Source organism: Trichophyton verrucosum (genome assembly GCF_000151505.1).
Source record: "Trichophyton verrucosum HKI 0517 chromosome Unknown contig00677_48.r1.exp, whole genome shotgun sequence".
NCBI lineage: Eukaryota > Fungi > Ascomycota > Eurotiomycetes > Onygenales > Arthrodermataceae > Trichophyton > Trichophyton verrucosum.
Window position 1 is genome coordinate 51,993 of NW_003315290.1, and position 16,219 is coordinate 68,211.

The 16,219-nt window shown below is 49.8% G+C and overlaps 5 protein-coding genes across 5 annotated transcripts; 3 read left to right on the forward strand and 2 right to left on the reverse strand.

Moving 5' to 3' along the window:
- Window positions 1-4,765: 4,765 nt before the first annotated feature.
- TRV_06169 (putative dual specificity protein phosphatase 3) lies at window positions 4,766-5,993 on the forward strand (the record flags this gene model as incomplete). The annotated part of the gene is made up of 2 exons (XM_003019746.1): window positions 4,766-5,659; window positions 5,796-5,993. 2 exons carry the CDS (start codon window positions 4,766-4,768, stop codon window positions 5,991-5,993), a joined length of 1,092 nt encoding a protein of 363 aa, XP_003019792.1.
- A 525-nt stretch (window positions 5,994-6,518) lies between these two features.
- On the forward strand, window positions 6,519-9,083 carry TRV_06170 (uncharacterized protein; the record flags this gene model as incomplete). The annotated part of the gene is made up of 2 exons (XM_003019747.1): window positions 6,519-6,817; window positions 6,902-9,083. 2 exons carry the CDS (start codon window positions 6,519-6,521, stop codon window positions 9,081-9,083), a joined length of 2,481 nt encoding a protein of 826 aa, XP_003019793.1.
- Window positions 9,084-9,855: 772 nt separating this feature from the next.
- Window positions 9,856-12,619, forward strand: TRV_06171 (uncharacterized protein; the record flags this gene model as incomplete). Its single annotated transcript, XM_003019748.1, has 3 exons — window positions 9,856-9,999; window positions 10,057-10,893; window positions 10,955-12,619. The coding sequence occupies 3 exons, from the start codon at window positions 9,856-9,858 to the stop codon at window positions 12,617-12,619; spliced, it is 2,646 nt and encodes an 881-aa protein (XP_003019794.1).
- Window positions 12,620-12,859: 240 nt separating this feature from the next.
- Window positions 12,860-14,226, reverse strand: TRV_06172 (uncharacterized protein; the record flags this gene model as incomplete). The annotated part of the gene is made up of 3 exons (XM_003019749.1): window positions 12,860-13,602; window positions 13,676-13,910; window positions 13,987-14,226. The coding sequence occupies 3 exons, from the start codon at window positions 14,224-14,226 to the stop codon at window positions 12,860-12,862; spliced, it is 1,218 nt and encodes a 405-aa protein (XP_003019795.1).
- A 430-nt stretch (window positions 14,227-14,656) lies between these two features.
- Window positions 14,657-16,109, reverse strand: TRV_06173 (uncharacterized protein; the record flags this gene model as incomplete). The annotated part of the gene is made up of 4 exons (XM_003019750.1): window positions 14,657-14,974; window positions 15,048-15,103; window positions 15,186-15,673; window positions 15,763-16,109. Coding segments are annotated over 4 exons (1,209 nt in total), but the record flags the coding sequence as incomplete, so codon positions are not given.
- Window positions 16,110-16,219: the final 110 nt, after the last annotated feature.

Genomic DNA, 16,219 nt, shown 5'->3' on the forward strand with positions numbered 1-16,219 from the left:
GTTGGCAATTTCGAAGGCCGGAGGCCCCTGTATCAAAGGTCACTTTAGCTGTATTCCCTTGCGTCTCTGATGGTCGATGTGAGGACACGCCGCAAGATAGTGTGGGGTGCAAGCAATAGTCTCAAGTCGCAAGGGGAGGCGGCCACGGCAGCTTGGGCGGTCAAGGGGGCAGAAGCCGCAGCGCAGAACTATAAGCTAGGGACGAGCTGTGCCGGAGAGAGAAGAGAGCGCGGCTGACGGCGACTGGAGCGAGCTGGAGAGACTGCGGTGGCGGCGATGGTGTTCCTGGTGCTGCGGTTGGGTTTTGGGCTGGGTTCATCGCTTCGTCGATATCAAACCAGCTTCTGGCGCAACTAAATAAACTTGCCAAAAGGGCAGGACCTAACAAAAAGCGAGCCTCGGCAGAAAGATATTCCGGATGAGTAAGCATATGGGTGCCCTGGGCAGCCCCTGCAGGACCCAAGGTAAACAAGGAGGACGGGATGGAAGAAGAGATGAAAGAAAAATGAGAGGGAGAGCTACATGGGGTTGGTTTACAGGTTTATTAAGAGTGAGGTCATGTAAAGGCAAAAGCTATGAAGCTGTATTGCCAGTTTATCTAGCCTGGAAGTGCACAGGGGCAGACAGTTAGCTTCCTAGATACCAAGAGGCTGACATGGTTATTAGGTTGATTAGTTGGAGAGACAGCCAGCTTGGACAATCAATATTAAGGAGAATAATAGCTACAGGATAGCATGTCAGACATGGATCACCACGAATGATGGCCTGAAAAGTAAGGCCTGAGCTATACTAGCCCCACAGGTTGGGTAATATACCAAGCTTTCTGGCAACAAAAAATGGATGTCCCGGCGCTGGGGGTCATGCAGGGCAGATACGGTGGCAAGAGCCTTCGGCTACAGACGCCGTCTCGGAGTCCACTCCGGGCAAAAGATGGCCCTTAATAGTTGAAAAGAGGACGGGCGGTTAACTAGCGGATTCCAGGTGATTCAAAGGTATCAGCCAACAACAGGTAAAGAGTCATCGATACTTTAGGCGAAATGCCCCGTGACTAGCAGCCAGGCATCCATGCGAGGCGTGTGCATCTCTCGAATCGATGTTTCGTCTTCAGGATGTGAGTTTACATGAGCTCCCCTATGCGAGTGGATAGACAAACGGGCCAAGGTGTCCTTGCCGACGTGGCTGTGACGCACTCGAACGCGAATGAGTCCGCCGAGAGGATCATTGGCCATCACGCGGCAACGTGTTTCGCCCGGCGGAACTGGCAGTCGAGCAGAGGGATAATACTGAGGCTTTGTGCATATGTTGATGCCTTGTATATACCCGTGTCTGCATCATCGGTGGCTGGCCGAAAAAAATTCTGCCTGTCGAAGCATCTTATCCGTTCTCCCTCAGAGGTAGCTTCATCTCTGGGAGTGAAGTGCCCATTCAAAGAGAGACAGCTCACCATCAACTAAAGCTGGATATGATTCGAAGGGATAGCTGGCACATTGGCAGAGATCCGGGTCATGGCTGACACGACAGCCATCAACACACAACACATAGAGGGCCCCTTAAGTAGATATCATCATGGCTCCCCCGTCAGCCTCAAGGCATCGACATAGGCTCCCTCTTATCATTCCTTCCACCTGGCTTCCTTTGTCTCTGAGTAACTCTCCGCGAAGATGCGAAATGTCTCGTCCCTTCGCTGACGTCTCGAAGCAAAAGACCGCGAAAACTTCAGCTTCCACGTGACTCCACTGGGCCCAAAAAAGGTCAGTTTTTGCTTCTTTTCTTCGTCAACATCAACCATCTTCACAGCCACGGCGAGGGGAGCAGACGCACAAAACACCAGTCCTAGGCTGCTGTGGAGGGCTCAGGCTGGCTTCGAGATGCCAGTCATGAGTCACGGATCACCGCAAAGGGGAGGATGATTCCCTCCTCTGATGGCATCTGCCTGGTCGGTATGATCACGGGTCCAGCACCAGGCAGCTATATTTTATATAAGAAGGCCTCCAGCCGATCTATCTTTAGAGTCACTGCTAGCACTCCATCAAGGAAACGAAGAGACGAAACACTTTCTCTCTGAGCAAGCGCTGACTGAATATCCCGCTTCATTAGCTGAAACTGAGCTTAGGGATCTTCTTGCACGTTCAGCCTGGCCGCATAGACGATCGTATATTTTGAGCCGCAATACGAACGAGGCGTTGACCTGCAAGTATATAACTAACGGGTATACTCGCTTGCTCGCTTGTAACTTTGTACCTGCAACTGTTACTCCTGCGGCCACATCTATCAATCTCCCCAGCGGCCGCCAAATCATTCTATATAATACTTTGTTTTAACTATGCGTTGAAAGTGTTTTTTTCTTCCCCGGGAATAAGTTACAATATTATGGTTGAGCGAGTCGAGTACTATTTGCTTCCACGAAGTGAATGGAAGATCCGGACGCCCTCGGCCACACCTCCAGTCGAAGAAACTAAGATGTCTCAAAGGGTTTCACCTGTCTCCGCAACTGCTACGTCACCACGGCCGAGATTGGCTGTCAAGCGCGCTCACGATCCTCCAAGAAACCAGGACGGAAATATCTTTTGCGACCACCCTGACTGTCATACTAATCCTCCTGTCTTTCGCCGTCCATGTGAATGGAAGTAAGTTGGTCTCTCTTGTGTTCTTGCTTTTGATCATGAAGCTAATATTTCCACTTAGTAAACATATGGATAAGCATGATAGACCGTATAAATGCAATGATCCAGATTGCGCAAAGCTACCGGGCTTCACGTACTCCGGTGGCCTGCTTCGACATCAGCGAGAAGTGCACCGGATGCACACGCAGGGGAAGAAACTGATGTGTTCCTATTCTGACTGTAACCGAAGTTCCGGCAAAGGTTTCACCAGGCAGGAGAACCTGAAGGAACATATTCGCCGTCTTCACAGGTCTGAAGACATTCCTCTCACACTCAATAATACCACTTTACCGCCCCTCTCTCGGACTTCTACCAGCACTATCATTATTGCCGGTATATCGGCACCCGCAACCGCTCCGGCAGCAGCTAATGACCCTCGAGTTTTACCCCCCATTTCATTACCAATGCACCATCCGTCAAAACGGAAGCGGAACTCCGCTACGTCTTCCGCTTATGTATCAGAAGATGAGACAGCTCCTGAGGTGCGTGCCTTACGGGATGAGGTGTCGTATCTACGTCGCGAACTGGAATACAAAGGCACACAAATAGACGAACTACAACGAGAAATGAGAGAACTACGGCGGTTACTTCAGCATCCATAATTCCCCATGAAATCAGCACTAATAATGTTACATTTCGAATTCTCCTGCTCTTGCATATTTCCTTTGTCCCCACTCCCTCACCCTTGCGGCTCTCTGGGCATGGTCCTGCTGCAAGGCGTTCACCGCCGAACACCCCTGGTCTTGAATTAAGGGGCTTTTTCTCCTCTAATATGAGTGGCTTTTATTGTTGCATGGCATGGCAAGCGTAAATTTATATAACCAAGCCCCTCTATCTTTCACATTGGCCTATTAATACATCAAATACAGCCCTTTCCTGCGCCTTTTCCCGCCCCGGTGTTTGATGAGACTGCAAATATGATAGAAATAGACACCTAAATAGATCCTTCAGACGACATATATATGTTCCTATCCAGGGCACTCGCACTCCATTACGTATCTAGTAGTCAAAGGTCATAATTGGGCAAGCCAGCCGACCTGCAGAAATCCTTGTGGGATTTGGGCGTGGTCTCGGTTTCACTCTCGAGTAGCCGCAAGACACGAGCTGCAGAGCCTCATCTTCCATGGCGGCTTAGCTAGCCCGATGCAGGCACCAGCCTCGTATAATTCGACTTCAGCTCCCCGCAGCGACAAGCCTATGTAGCGAATCATATTCTTCAGCACCGCCCGAATGGCAACGAGCGAAAGACAAAATGCTGTGCGAATTATTAATCCAGCGGCCGCAGTTTTTTTTTGTTTTCCGTCCTCTCCAGTCTCCGTCGATCCATGCAGCTGAGACAGCTCAACCTGGGCAATCAGCCCGGAAATGGTTCGCTCGCACTTCCTCTTATGCTTTGGGTTTGAGGCAATGCATTCTGTTCGCAGCCTGTCTTCCCCCAGCTCCCAGCCATTCACAGGTCGAAGCCCTTGCTAGCAATCATGCAAGGCGTTCCGCTCTCTTTGCTACTTTAGTCTTTGTGCGGCCAGAGAAATCTCTCGGTAAAGCTATCAACCACTCACCTAGATACACTTCTTACACACAAAGTTCGGGCAAACCCCATCTTATGATCGGGCGGCCTATGGGTCGACGGTAATGGCCATAGCCTAATTGTAGGAGGTTAACTTAAACTAGAATCGGTGATGCTGTGCAACGGCCAGCCACCAAGGGTCACAAAATGAGTTAGACTATCGATGCCGTGGGTCCAACCATGCATAACTTTGTACCTTGTATCTGAAGCACCATCTTCGCAAGGGAGAAGGAGAGAAACTATTGTTGATAGTTGTGGTTGGTTGTAGTGATGATGTTGTTGTTGTGGTTGTTGTTCCCAAGGTTAAAAAGGGGTACGCCAGGCTTAGTCAGCATTTATTTTCCGACTAATTAAGCAAACGCGTTGGACGTCAGTTTATCGCTTCAGCAACAAACACCCGCATACATAATATTCTCTCCATCCCTCACTTTTCCATGTCTTTTTACGGAGTACTGATATAACATTCTGCTTTTACATCCAATACCGGTTCATACGGCCCTGAAGAGAGATATTTCTGGCCTTTTGCAGCAGTGACATGGCTTCAGTTCCGTACTATATTCCTAACCAGGAATATAGCAATGCCGGGTTGAATAATATATCAGACTGCGTTCACTCGGCTATGGAAATCGCTGAAAAATGCCCGTTAGCTATACCTATCAAGCACGACCTGCCACCAGGGGTTTATGCCTGTCCTGAGTTTATGAATATGTTCTCGGGTGTACAGATTAAACCGCCTATCCATCTCCTGGACTGGACCTATGACCGCCGCCGGACTGCACAGGATGTCCTGCCCTATCTATATCTGGGCCCAAACAATGCCATGCGCGATGCAGAGTTTCTTGCAAAAAACGGCATTACTTTGCTTCTAGCTATTCGGGATCGAACCCGAATCCAGGCTGTGACGGTCAACGGGGATAGGGTAGCGGCCAGACTGGGGATCGAGTCGGACTTTGTCGAAATAGACAGTGCACAGGAACTCATCACTAAACTCCCCGATATCATCCGTCGAATCAACAACCATGTTTGCCCATGTCCGACTCACCAGCCGGAGGGACATGGCAGAACGAGGAAAGTGTTGGTCTTCTGTGATACAGGAAATGATAGATCAGCCTGTGTGGTCGCCGCATATCTTATGGCAATGTTACAAACTGGAGCAGCTGTAGCGTCAAGCCACATTCAAGTCCGACGACTGTCCACCAATATTAGCCCTGTCTTCGTGGATATCCTGAAGGCCTTTGAGCCCATACTTGACGCACAGAGGGCTATTGCCAGGAACACGCTAGACAACCATGGAACCAGTGGGTTGCTGAATTCTGGCAATGCACTCTCAAGGAAACGGTCTTTCCAGGTTGCCGAAGAGTCCCATAATGCAGACGGAGAGGCCATGGCTATGGATCTCTGCCGGCCATCTCTTCCACCCTTCCGTGATGTAAGCAACATTTAGAGAAGTAGCAACACGCGGAACGATCTTTCCATCCAGGACTTTCTACCGGCTCTTTCCTTGGCCTCCACTCGCTGTTTCTCATTGTTATTGTTTTCAAGACGTCAACAGCATTTTGCACTAGCGCAGGAAGGCCAGACCCTCAGGCGGCCAAGCATGTGTCAAGTTTGCGGAACTTGCCCTTTCCACCCTTAACGATTTCATGGCTCGGTGTTCATTAGAGGCTCGAATTCTTCTCTTCCTTTCTCTTCCGCTGAATATTTGCGGGTCTACCCTCCTTTCATTTTCTAGCTTCTTCTTCGTCTACTTCTTCTTTGTATGAGGTTGCAGTTAGTAGCAGCCTCTTTTATTACTTCTTGTATTTATTATTATTCTTATTTTACCCTTCAAACAGTGTTACTTTACCTCTGCTGGATATACAATACCATTCACACACTCAGTTCCCGCAGCTCTATGTGTGAGAATTAGTGTTATAACAATCCTCTTTGGGAATTCTATTCAACACGAGCTACCTTGCGTGTATCTTCCTATGACCAAATAGGATATAGACTGCTTCTATGTTTTCTATCACCACGGCGATGAATATTCACAGTCAAAACAGTGGACCTTTCTTCACATCTTTCTTCACTGTTTACTTTTACAAGCGAGCAGCCAACTTGCTTGTCATCTTTCCCTATGCCTGATTTCTTCTTGCTCAGCTCATTAACTCTGCTATTTGCTGCCTAGGAGCCAGGGAAAAGAGCTTCGACCCGGGTTCGGATTTGCTAGGACCAAATAGTCACTGTTTATATCACTTCGGCAATATAAACATCGTTGAGTCTGCGACGGAATTCCAGCTGCTGACAATATGCGGTTGAGGCAGAGAGACAACATCCGGCCCCCTGAACGATATGGCGGTGGGGACTGGATTGGGAACAAGGCGTCGGGTCGTCGAGGTGCGTCAAGGGCGACTTCTGAGACGCCCGACGACCTACCTCGCCAACCACACATCCCTCTCATCGCGAGACCAACTGCAGGGCCGCCGCCGTTTATTGACTACAACCCAAACTCGCCTCCAGCTGCGTTCCCTACGCTTGACAAGCCCCGGCCTATAGAGATGCCGCCTGTAAACAATGAAACAGCCTCTTCAGGTTCTTGTGAAAACGAGTGAGTGATGCCGCCAGAAGTGCAGAGAGCCTCGAGACTGTTAGTACCGGGTATCAACTAATTAACCTCTTCTATGTCCTGTAGGTTTCAGAGCGAGCCATGGAGCGACATGGAGTCGAGCGAAGACGATGATAGCGGGGAAGACGCGGATCATTCCGTCGATGTTGAAGACTACAAATATCTTCACGCGCCCACACACGTCGAATGGAAAGACCTTAATCCCGCTATTCAAATGGAAATAATCCAGAATTTGACTCAAGTCTATACTTGGCCGCGCGTGGTGTACATGTTAGAGCTGACACCGCAGCAGCAAGAGGAAGCCATTCAGAGCCCAGCCCGTCGCCAGAAGCAGGTAGAGGACGAAGCCCAGCAGTTGCATGAAATGCAAGTCAAGCAGTTGAGAGCGCTCCTTCGAATAGACAACAGTGTTCTGAGGAAGTCTAGAGTTCCAGGCCAGCTGGTCTTTCGAAACATTTCAAAGCAGTACTTCCGAGAAGCTAAAAACAGAGCAACCGTTGATCATTTCATGATCAAAGCTAGCGATCTTCTGGCTGCTCGGAGGTTTCTGCGGAGATTGGGGATTGACACAAAGTATGCTGGAGAATGGAAAAACGACCTTGCCACCATTAACCAGGCGCATGAAGAGAATGGTGAGGACGAGTTCAAATGGATTCTTAGTACAGAGGAGACTGAACAGTCTAGCAGCACTCCTTCTATCCAGTTAGGCTCTTCCTCACCTTCACTTCAGCCGCACAATGCTGGTGCTAATAGCGCTAATGGCCAGGATCGTTGTTTCGTCAACCGTGTTGGAAACCCAGGAGCGGGTACATTCAGAGTACCAGTGCGCGAGGAACTGAATGAACCGATGCATTCGACTCCCCTGAATGCTGCTCAACAGATCCTTAGCCGCAGAAAATCCGCTAAAAAGCCGGATAGGAAAACACCGAACCGACCTATGAACATCAATCCAGCAAGCTCAATTGTCCGATTAAATATTGGGCCTGAGGGTGCTGCACAGATACGCAATGTCATGCATACCACATCTTCCTTGTCGCCACAGTCGTCCCAAAACCTACCATCAAGCCCTCCAATACCCTTAGCCTCCACGACCAATCACCCGCCGAGTTCTTCATTGTGGATGTCTCAGACAACAGATTCAAGAAAACGCCCACACTCAGAGACGGCTATCACACCTGGTTCTTTTGTAGATGAGGACGACCTTCCACTGCAGAGGGTCTTAAGTGGTCCATGGTGGTATAATTCGGGACAAGTCATATCTCGGGCGGGAATCACATCATCCCAGACGCTCCATGAAAGGCTGTATGCAGCTAGAGCTGAAACTGAGATACAGCGCCAATCTTTTGCTCGCCCGATTGGTAGATTACCCCCAGTGCCACAGGTTAACCTACCGATCCGAAACTCAACCCCGCTGAATAACCGCCAGGCCACTCCTATGCCTTACAGTGATGACACAATCGCTCAGACACCTCCACCGGGATATTCTTCACCAGTACCACAGAGACATGTGCTACCCAATAAAAATTTCAAAAGCCTACTCATCGACATGCCTGGAGATAATGTACCAACTAGAATGACCTCAGCCTCTTCAGACAATTCCGAGCACGGACCACCGTACTCACCAATATCACCTGTCATGGGAACATTTCCCGTTGCCCAGGTTCAGGCTGCCGGGGGTGGACAAACCCAAGATAACAACCTCAGGAAAGTTCGAACTCTCCAAGAAAGCGCCATTGAGGATGGTCAACATGGAGCGACGAGTTCTATTCTAGACGATGGGGTATCATCTAATACTGGGCCAGTAGGCACGCCAGCCTCACTCCCAACTGAGGCTAAATCGTCTCGACCAAGTTCAGTAGAATTTTCACACACAAGCATCCAAACAGCGGGCGAAGATCCACTTCTGGAGATGAAATTCCCAGAGTCAATGGAAAACACTGCTTCCAAGGCCGAGACTTCTAGCAATATTTCTATTGCCACCACCTTTGCGGTCTGTTGCGATATTCCGCCCATCGAATCAATGAAGAAGAATGAGTGTAACTCTCATTTACCTATCCATTCACCACCGGACACAAATGGAACTGGTAAAGAGAATGAATTCCCTGGTAAAAGCAAACCAGCTAAGAAAAAGGCTAAACTGGCTCCGACGGATAGACGGCGCAGCTCAAGATTGAACAAGCCTGCTACCACGAAGGAAACAAGAGCTCGAGCAGCAGCATCAGTGACGAAGAAACGACTTGGAAACTAATGAAATATGTGGGAAAAAATGGGTGGATGAAATCATTAATTTGTATTTTGGGTGGGGGTCATTGATCTTGTTGATTTGCATTGGCAGTGCTCACTTGGGAGGGGGCATCATCGGGACGTGGGTTGGAATTGGGAACTTCGGCATTTTGATGATACACATCGATCTCCCCTCTAATATGTAGTATTGTGAGCTCAGTTTTCTCTTTTGAAATGCTAGTTAGTCACTGATAGCAAGAAAAGGCGTGGAAGCCGGAAGGATAGTTCGTTTGGATGTCGTCCCTTTTCACTTTCGTTGAACTTATTTTGACTTTTCCTGAGCCGCATATCACATGATGTTAATGAGGCTCAACTTGTCATCTTGGCGATAACGTAATCATGACGCGAGCGCGCCCTCTCTCAAATTGGTTTTTCTACGCGTTGGAGGGCCTCAGAGGCAACAGGCCGCAACAGCAAGGATGCGACAGGTACCTCTCGTCCTTAGATAAATAGTCGCTTACCAAGTGTCGATAGTGGTAACTATTCAACAGCCACTCTTAAATCTTCTCACTTTGACCTTTCTCCTAAACCTCTCATTGCTCTTTGTTCCTCAAGACGAAACGGCGCGGTGCAAGGTAAGACATTCGAACAAAAAGGTTATGGACAATTAGTTACTAATTTCATTAAAGGGGCATATATAGACCATATACTTCCATCTAGACTCAATTCTCTTTTTCTAAAGCTGCCATACACCGAGTTGCCACTAGTTCTCCCGGTGATATTAGTGCGTTACAGTCATGGCTACGTTTAAGCAGGAAGAAAACAAGGAGAACATCATGGAGGTGGATATAGACAAGAAAAGTGAGGAGGAGGAAGATGATGATATGGAGGGCTTGGGTATGAAAGCCAAAGCTTTGACAAAGCTTCTCCAGACTAGCTCGGTACTTCAGCCATACTTACTCTTCGAACAAGGATGCGATACTAATATCAGCGTATAGGTGTTTGTAGCTATTATGGCTGATAAGATGAAGGAGCAACAGAAAAAGCAACAAGAACAGGCAAAGAGACAAGCCACCAAGGAGAAAAATCTAGCCGAGAAGCAACAAGCAGTAACTGCATCCACGAGCAAACGGTCCACAAGAGCAAGCGAGAGAAAAGCTCCAGCTGATTCAAGTAAAGGAGCCCAGAATACCCAAGAGAAAAAATCTAGTTCCATGAAGTTACCTACGCGAGGAACATCTGGGAAAGCTACAAAAGCCTCCAAAGGTGATATCACGAGCTACTTCAAGCAAGCCAAAGTCGAAGTAGCAGAGGACAAACCAACTGTACAAGAGGCTTTGGCACAAGCTGCTGACGAATTTGAAGCAAAGCCCTCTGCTTTAGGTGAGCAGGAAGATCTGACTGCAACCCAGCAACCCTCCTTAATCACAGGAGGGAAGATGAGAAAGTATCAACTTGAAGGGCTGGAGTGGATGAAGTCTCTTTGGATGAATGGACTTTGTGGTATCTTAGCGGACGAGATGGGTCTCGGAAAGACGGTGCAAGCCATCTCCTTAATAGCGTTCTTTAAAGAACATAATATCCCCGGGCCGTTTTTGATTGCTGCGCCACTGAGCACAGTCAGCAATTGGGTTAATGAGTTTGCTCGTTGGACCCCATCTATCAATACAGTTCTTTACCATGGAACTAAAGAACAACGTAGCGAGATTCGACGAAAACAGATGAAAAACCAGGACCAGAGAGCGCCGGATTTCCCAGTTGTCTGTACCTCGTATGAAATCTGCATGAATGATCGAAAGTTCCTTGCTAACTACCAATGGAAGTACATCATTGTGGTAGGTATAGACCTTTTACCCAAGGTTTCAAAATGGGACACTAAAAATGAATTTTATATAGGATGAGGGTCACCGTCTGAAGAATATGAACTGCAAGTTGATCAAAGAGCTCCTGACATACCCATCTGCAAATCGACTGCTCATAACTGGAACACCTCTGCAGAACAATGTTGCTGAGCTATGGTCACTGCTTCATTTTCTGCTACCCGAGATATTCAATGATTTGGATAACTTCCAAAGCTGGTTTGATTTTTCATCTGTTCTTGATGATTCCGATCAGAATGCAGTCAACGAGAGACGGAGACGCAATCTTGTGTCTACAATGCATGCCATTCTCAAGCCATTCTTGCTACGGCGAGTAAAGACGGATGTTGAATCATCACTCCCGAAGAAAAGGGAATATATCTTGTACGCGCCACTGACACCGGAGCAGAAGGAGCTATATGTCCAGATAGTGAACGGAACGAGCCGTCAGTATCTGGAAGAGAAGGCCGCTGAGCGAATAGAAGCTAGGAACGGCTCAGCGAAACAATCAAGAGCGCGCAGCTTGAAGAGAGGCGCAAGCGGCAGTGAGCTAAGCACGCCCAACAAGAGTGCAAAATCTAGCCGTGACTCTACACCGACTAGGGCTCGGCGTCGAGGCAGATCCAAAAACTACAAGGAAGAGTCTGATAGAGATTTCAATAGTAAGCTAGCTAGGCTAGAGAAGGGTATACAGGAGGAAGCCCCTGAGGAGAGCGAGCTTAGTGAGGAGGAGATGGATGAAATTGAGAGAGCAAAAACCATGAAGCTAGCCAGTACGTATACCTGCTACTTTGATTTGAGAACAATGGTTCATTCTAACTTACCCACTATAGAAAAAGAGATATCCTCTAAAAAGCTCCAAAATCCAGTCATGCAGGCCCGACTGGTGTGCAATTCCCCGCTCAACTTCTACTGGCCATGGGGAGAAGACTCAAGGGTGGACTCAACACTCATCACATCTTCTGGCAAGATGCTTCTTCTAGATCGTCTTGTGCCCTGTCTTATATCCAAGGGACACAAAATCCTAATCTTCTCTCAATTTAAAGGTCAACTTGATATCCTTGAGGACTGGGCTACACAGCTCCGATCCTGGAACTGCTGTCGAATCGACGGTGCAATTGCACAAGCTGATCGACAGGAACAGATAAATGCGTTTAACAACGATCCCGACTACAGAATATTTCTGCTAAGCACCCGAGCAGGGGGGCAAGGCATCAACCTCACTGCCGCTGACACCGTTATTCTGTTCGATTCTGACTGGAACCCGCAACAGGATCTCCAGGCCCAGGACCGAGCTCACAGAATCGGCCAGACGAAGCCAGTGATTGTCTACCGGCTAGCTACCAGGGGAACAATTGAACAGACTCTCCTTGAGCGAGCTGGTTCCAAACGCCGGCTGGAGAAACTAGTCATTCAAAAAGGAAAATTTAAAAGCCTCCTTGATTCTACGAGTTCATCCAACCCTCAGCGTCAGGCAGATGAGCTAAAGAAGATATTCGGAGACGAAGACATTGAAGTGTTTGATATCGGCGCCGAAACCACGTCTGAGGCTCTGCTTTCAGAGAAAGATCTAGAGATATTAACAGACCGTAGCGACGAGGCGTACTCGGACCAACGGATGAACGAGAGTGGGCGTGCGTTTGCTGCTGTCAAGGCGAATACGGATGCAGACGAGATCATGGCGGACATCACCAGTAAATAAGAAAGAAAGCTGCTGGCTGACTGGGGTACCCTTTTCTTTTTTGGTATGGACAAAAAAAAAACCGTAGAAGCCATCTAGAACTTGCAGAAGCTACCGTGTAATATAATAAGATATCATTAGAGAGATATAAATCCAACAAAGGATATAGGCATAATACACCGTCTGCAAGGCGTTAGAAAAGGGTGATGTGGGGGGAAATGGAGTTATATACTATATCAAAAATAAGCCAGCCGATAGCCGTTATCGAGAATGTTTGGCCTCTTGCACTTGATCACGCAGGTCCGACAAGACTTCATTACGCTTCGCTAGATGGGCCTTGAGGCCTTCAACCTGCTCCTCAACGGCCTTGACATCAGCCCGGATGCGCTCAAGGCTCTCGCCCTCGCTAACCCGCCCAGTTCCTTCTCTGAGCTCCCGCAGCTCACGCTCTTTATACTCGAGCATCTGCAGAGCTTCCTTCTTGATCAGCGCCCAGTTCGGTCCGTCAGTCCGCGCTCTGGTGCCGTTCTTTCTTGCCTCGACAGCCGCATTGGCTGCTTCCAGCTTTTTATCTAGCTCCGCCAATTCTCGCCGTAGACGGACTTTCTCCCATTCTTCGTCTTGTATGGTATTACTGAAATCTGTTCCCTGAGGCTGGTAGCTTGATTTGCCTCCCACGCCTAGCCGACTTAGATATGCATCACCGAACTTGGCTTTGCGGCCTGTACTTGTGTCGTCGTTGCTGGAGACACCCCATTTCTTGGCTGTGCGGACATTGTCGAGCTGATAGTCTATCTTATTGGATTCGAAGGAGGCGCGGAGGGAGGCGGGGACGTTGCGGGGGATACGGTAGCCCTCGTGTCTGTTATTTAGGATGTGGAGGAAGGCGAGGGCTGCGTCTTTGGAGATGGTGGAGGAGGCGGATGGGTTGACTAGGTTCCATGCCGAGCGGATGTCTGTGTCTGGTACTGAGAGGGAGTCGTATAGATCTTGTAATGAGGAGACTGGACAACTCAGTTAGCACAGTCCCCCTTGTAATTATTTAATAAGCACATGGCTAAAGGGAGAAACACGTACATGCTATCTCTCCCCGATGGTTCTTGTTGGCAGAGTATATCTCCTCGTACTTGGCCTTGTCCTGAGGTGCCATGTACCAGTCGAAGCCGTCCTTGAGGCCAGGGGTATCGTCCTCGTCCTCTACTCTCTCGAATTGCGGTTGTGAGCCGGTCAGCGCCCTGCTGGCCTGGACGAGATGTGCCTTTGACTCTGGAACCAGCCAGTCCGGTAGAGCAGGCGGTACATCGTTATATTCCTATATCATCAGCCTGTCAGTATATGTATATATGTATATATATCTCCGCAAAGTAGAACCCCCGAGTTAAACGCACCCCATTGACAAGGTCGAAGATCAGCCTCATGGCCACGCAGAACTCTTCAAAGTCCAGCTCTCCGTCTCCGTCGACGTCTGCCAGATCCCACACCCGCTCCAGCTGGTCATCTCGCAGTCGGCTGTTGCGCAGGACGGTGGCCGCTTGCGCGTTGTTGAGTCGTGGCTGGCCATTAGATAGCGACGAGAAGATCTCCCAGTACCGCTCGACCTCCCACTGCTCTATCTTCTTCTCGCCCATGGTGCAGTAGCATACGCAGCCTCAGCACAGCCTCTAATTGCGCTTCTATCTTCTCTTCTTCTTCTTCTTCGTCTTCGTCTTCGTCTTCTCCGCTTGTTTGTCTGCTGCGTCTTCGTTGTCGCTTCGTCGTTGCTTATCGTCGATGGCAGAGCTTCGGCTTAGTCAGCAGAACATGTTAAATCCTGCAGTAGAAGAAGTTGGACCTTGGTAGGTTGAGGATCTGATATTTGATATTGATATTAGGATGAAAGAAGAGGGAAGAAGAGATCATTAGATTATCCAGGGTGCATGGACTCGTGATGCGTCTGACTAGGTCTATACGGGGCGTAAACACAGTAATATACATGGCAAAAGGGGCATTTATATGCGACCAAACAGGGGGGGTTGATGGGAAATAAGTAGAAAGTAGATGCCAGGGAGTTTGTTATCTTCAGGGCTGTTTCTTCTGGTCAAGCTGCTGTTGGACCTGATGGACGGCTCGCTCGACCTCAGCAACGAGCTCGGGGGCATCCAGCATCTTGGCCAGGGCCTTGCCGTCGGTGTCCTTGAGCAGCATCACCTCCTTTCCACAGTTGCCGTCATCACAGTCCGGCGCAGTCTTCTCGTCAGCTGTCGTATCTTCCACCCCGTCCTTGCGCGGGTAGTGCCGTAGATAGACGTTCTCCAGGTCCGTCAGTGATCTCGGCCGGATCAGGTTCTCTTTTAGCAGGAATTCCAGGTGTTTGGACCCTCCCAATGCTGTATCAGCCTGTTAGTATATCTAATGTATGTATGTATGTATGTATGTATGTATTGTAGAGCCGGGCCTGCAACTAACTAACCTCTCCAGTGCGACCAGCCGCGGTAGCAGAAGAAGAAAAAGGGTATATTAGGTATCCTAGAGAGACCAGTCAGCACAGCCGTCCCGTATCAATTCAGCAAGTACGCAGTGCAGTTATATAAGATGGTGGCCCATACACCGGTACCAGCGCAAACGGAGCCGTCAAGGGCGCAACGACGATGCTCCACCACATGCGCTTGCGGTGCAGCTGCTGTCTCTCCGTGGCCAGCTGCTGCAGCAGGCCCATCACCCTGCTCGACCTGATCGCATTCTTGGGGTACAGCAGCTCGACGGGCTTGCGCGCCTGCCGCTCTGCCGTCTCCCGCCGTGAGCTCAGCGGCGGCACGCTCTTGAGCCCCCATTCCTCGTAGGGGATCCGCTGCAGCGCCCGGTGGCCGTAGGTGACCAGCGTCTTCTGCCAGCCCTTCTCTGCCGTCTCCCACTTGGCCCAGGTCGCCGTCACCTTGTTCGTAACGCGGTCGAGGTAGCTGAGCTGCTTGGCCGGCACCGCAGCGTCGAGCTTCTTGCAGTAGATGAGCGTGCGGCCCGTCGAGATCGGGATCAGAAAGAGACGCATCGTGGGACTCGTCGCTGTCTCTCTGGCCGTCAGCCTGCGCAGGCTTTTCTCTGGTTATATATAGCTATATAGGTTTTGCAGGCAGGGCGACTTGAAGGGCGAACTAGCTTCGAGCGCATCTTCAGCCGCCACCCGTCACCTCTGCTGCGCCTGGCGGGTCGACTGCCAGCGGGATCGGACGAATAGCTGCGGCGTCAACAGTCCTTTGGAGTCGTCACTCTCGTCGTCGCCGGCGGCCTTCGTCGCTTGTTCGTCTTTTCGCCTCCATTCCATAATTAGTGAGTTAACGAGAGTTGAGTTGCCAGCCCTTTTCCCCGGCTTAGCCCCTTGGCGAGAGGAAGAAGAAACAAGAAAACATCCTTCGCTCTCTCGCAGCGCCGCCCAGCAAGCAGCACCAGCAAGCAGAGCCAGAGAGCCAGCCAGCCAGCCAGCAGCAGCAGGAGCCCGGCCGGTCGAGAGGTAGATAGCCATCCAGGTCGCCCGTCCCTGCAGACCGTCGCTCGTTTTCCCCATCCCTCGCTGCCCGGACGTCAAGCGGAACCATGCGCCGCGCTGGCAAGATCCGGCAGCGGGCTTAGCAGGACTTCCGAGAGAGA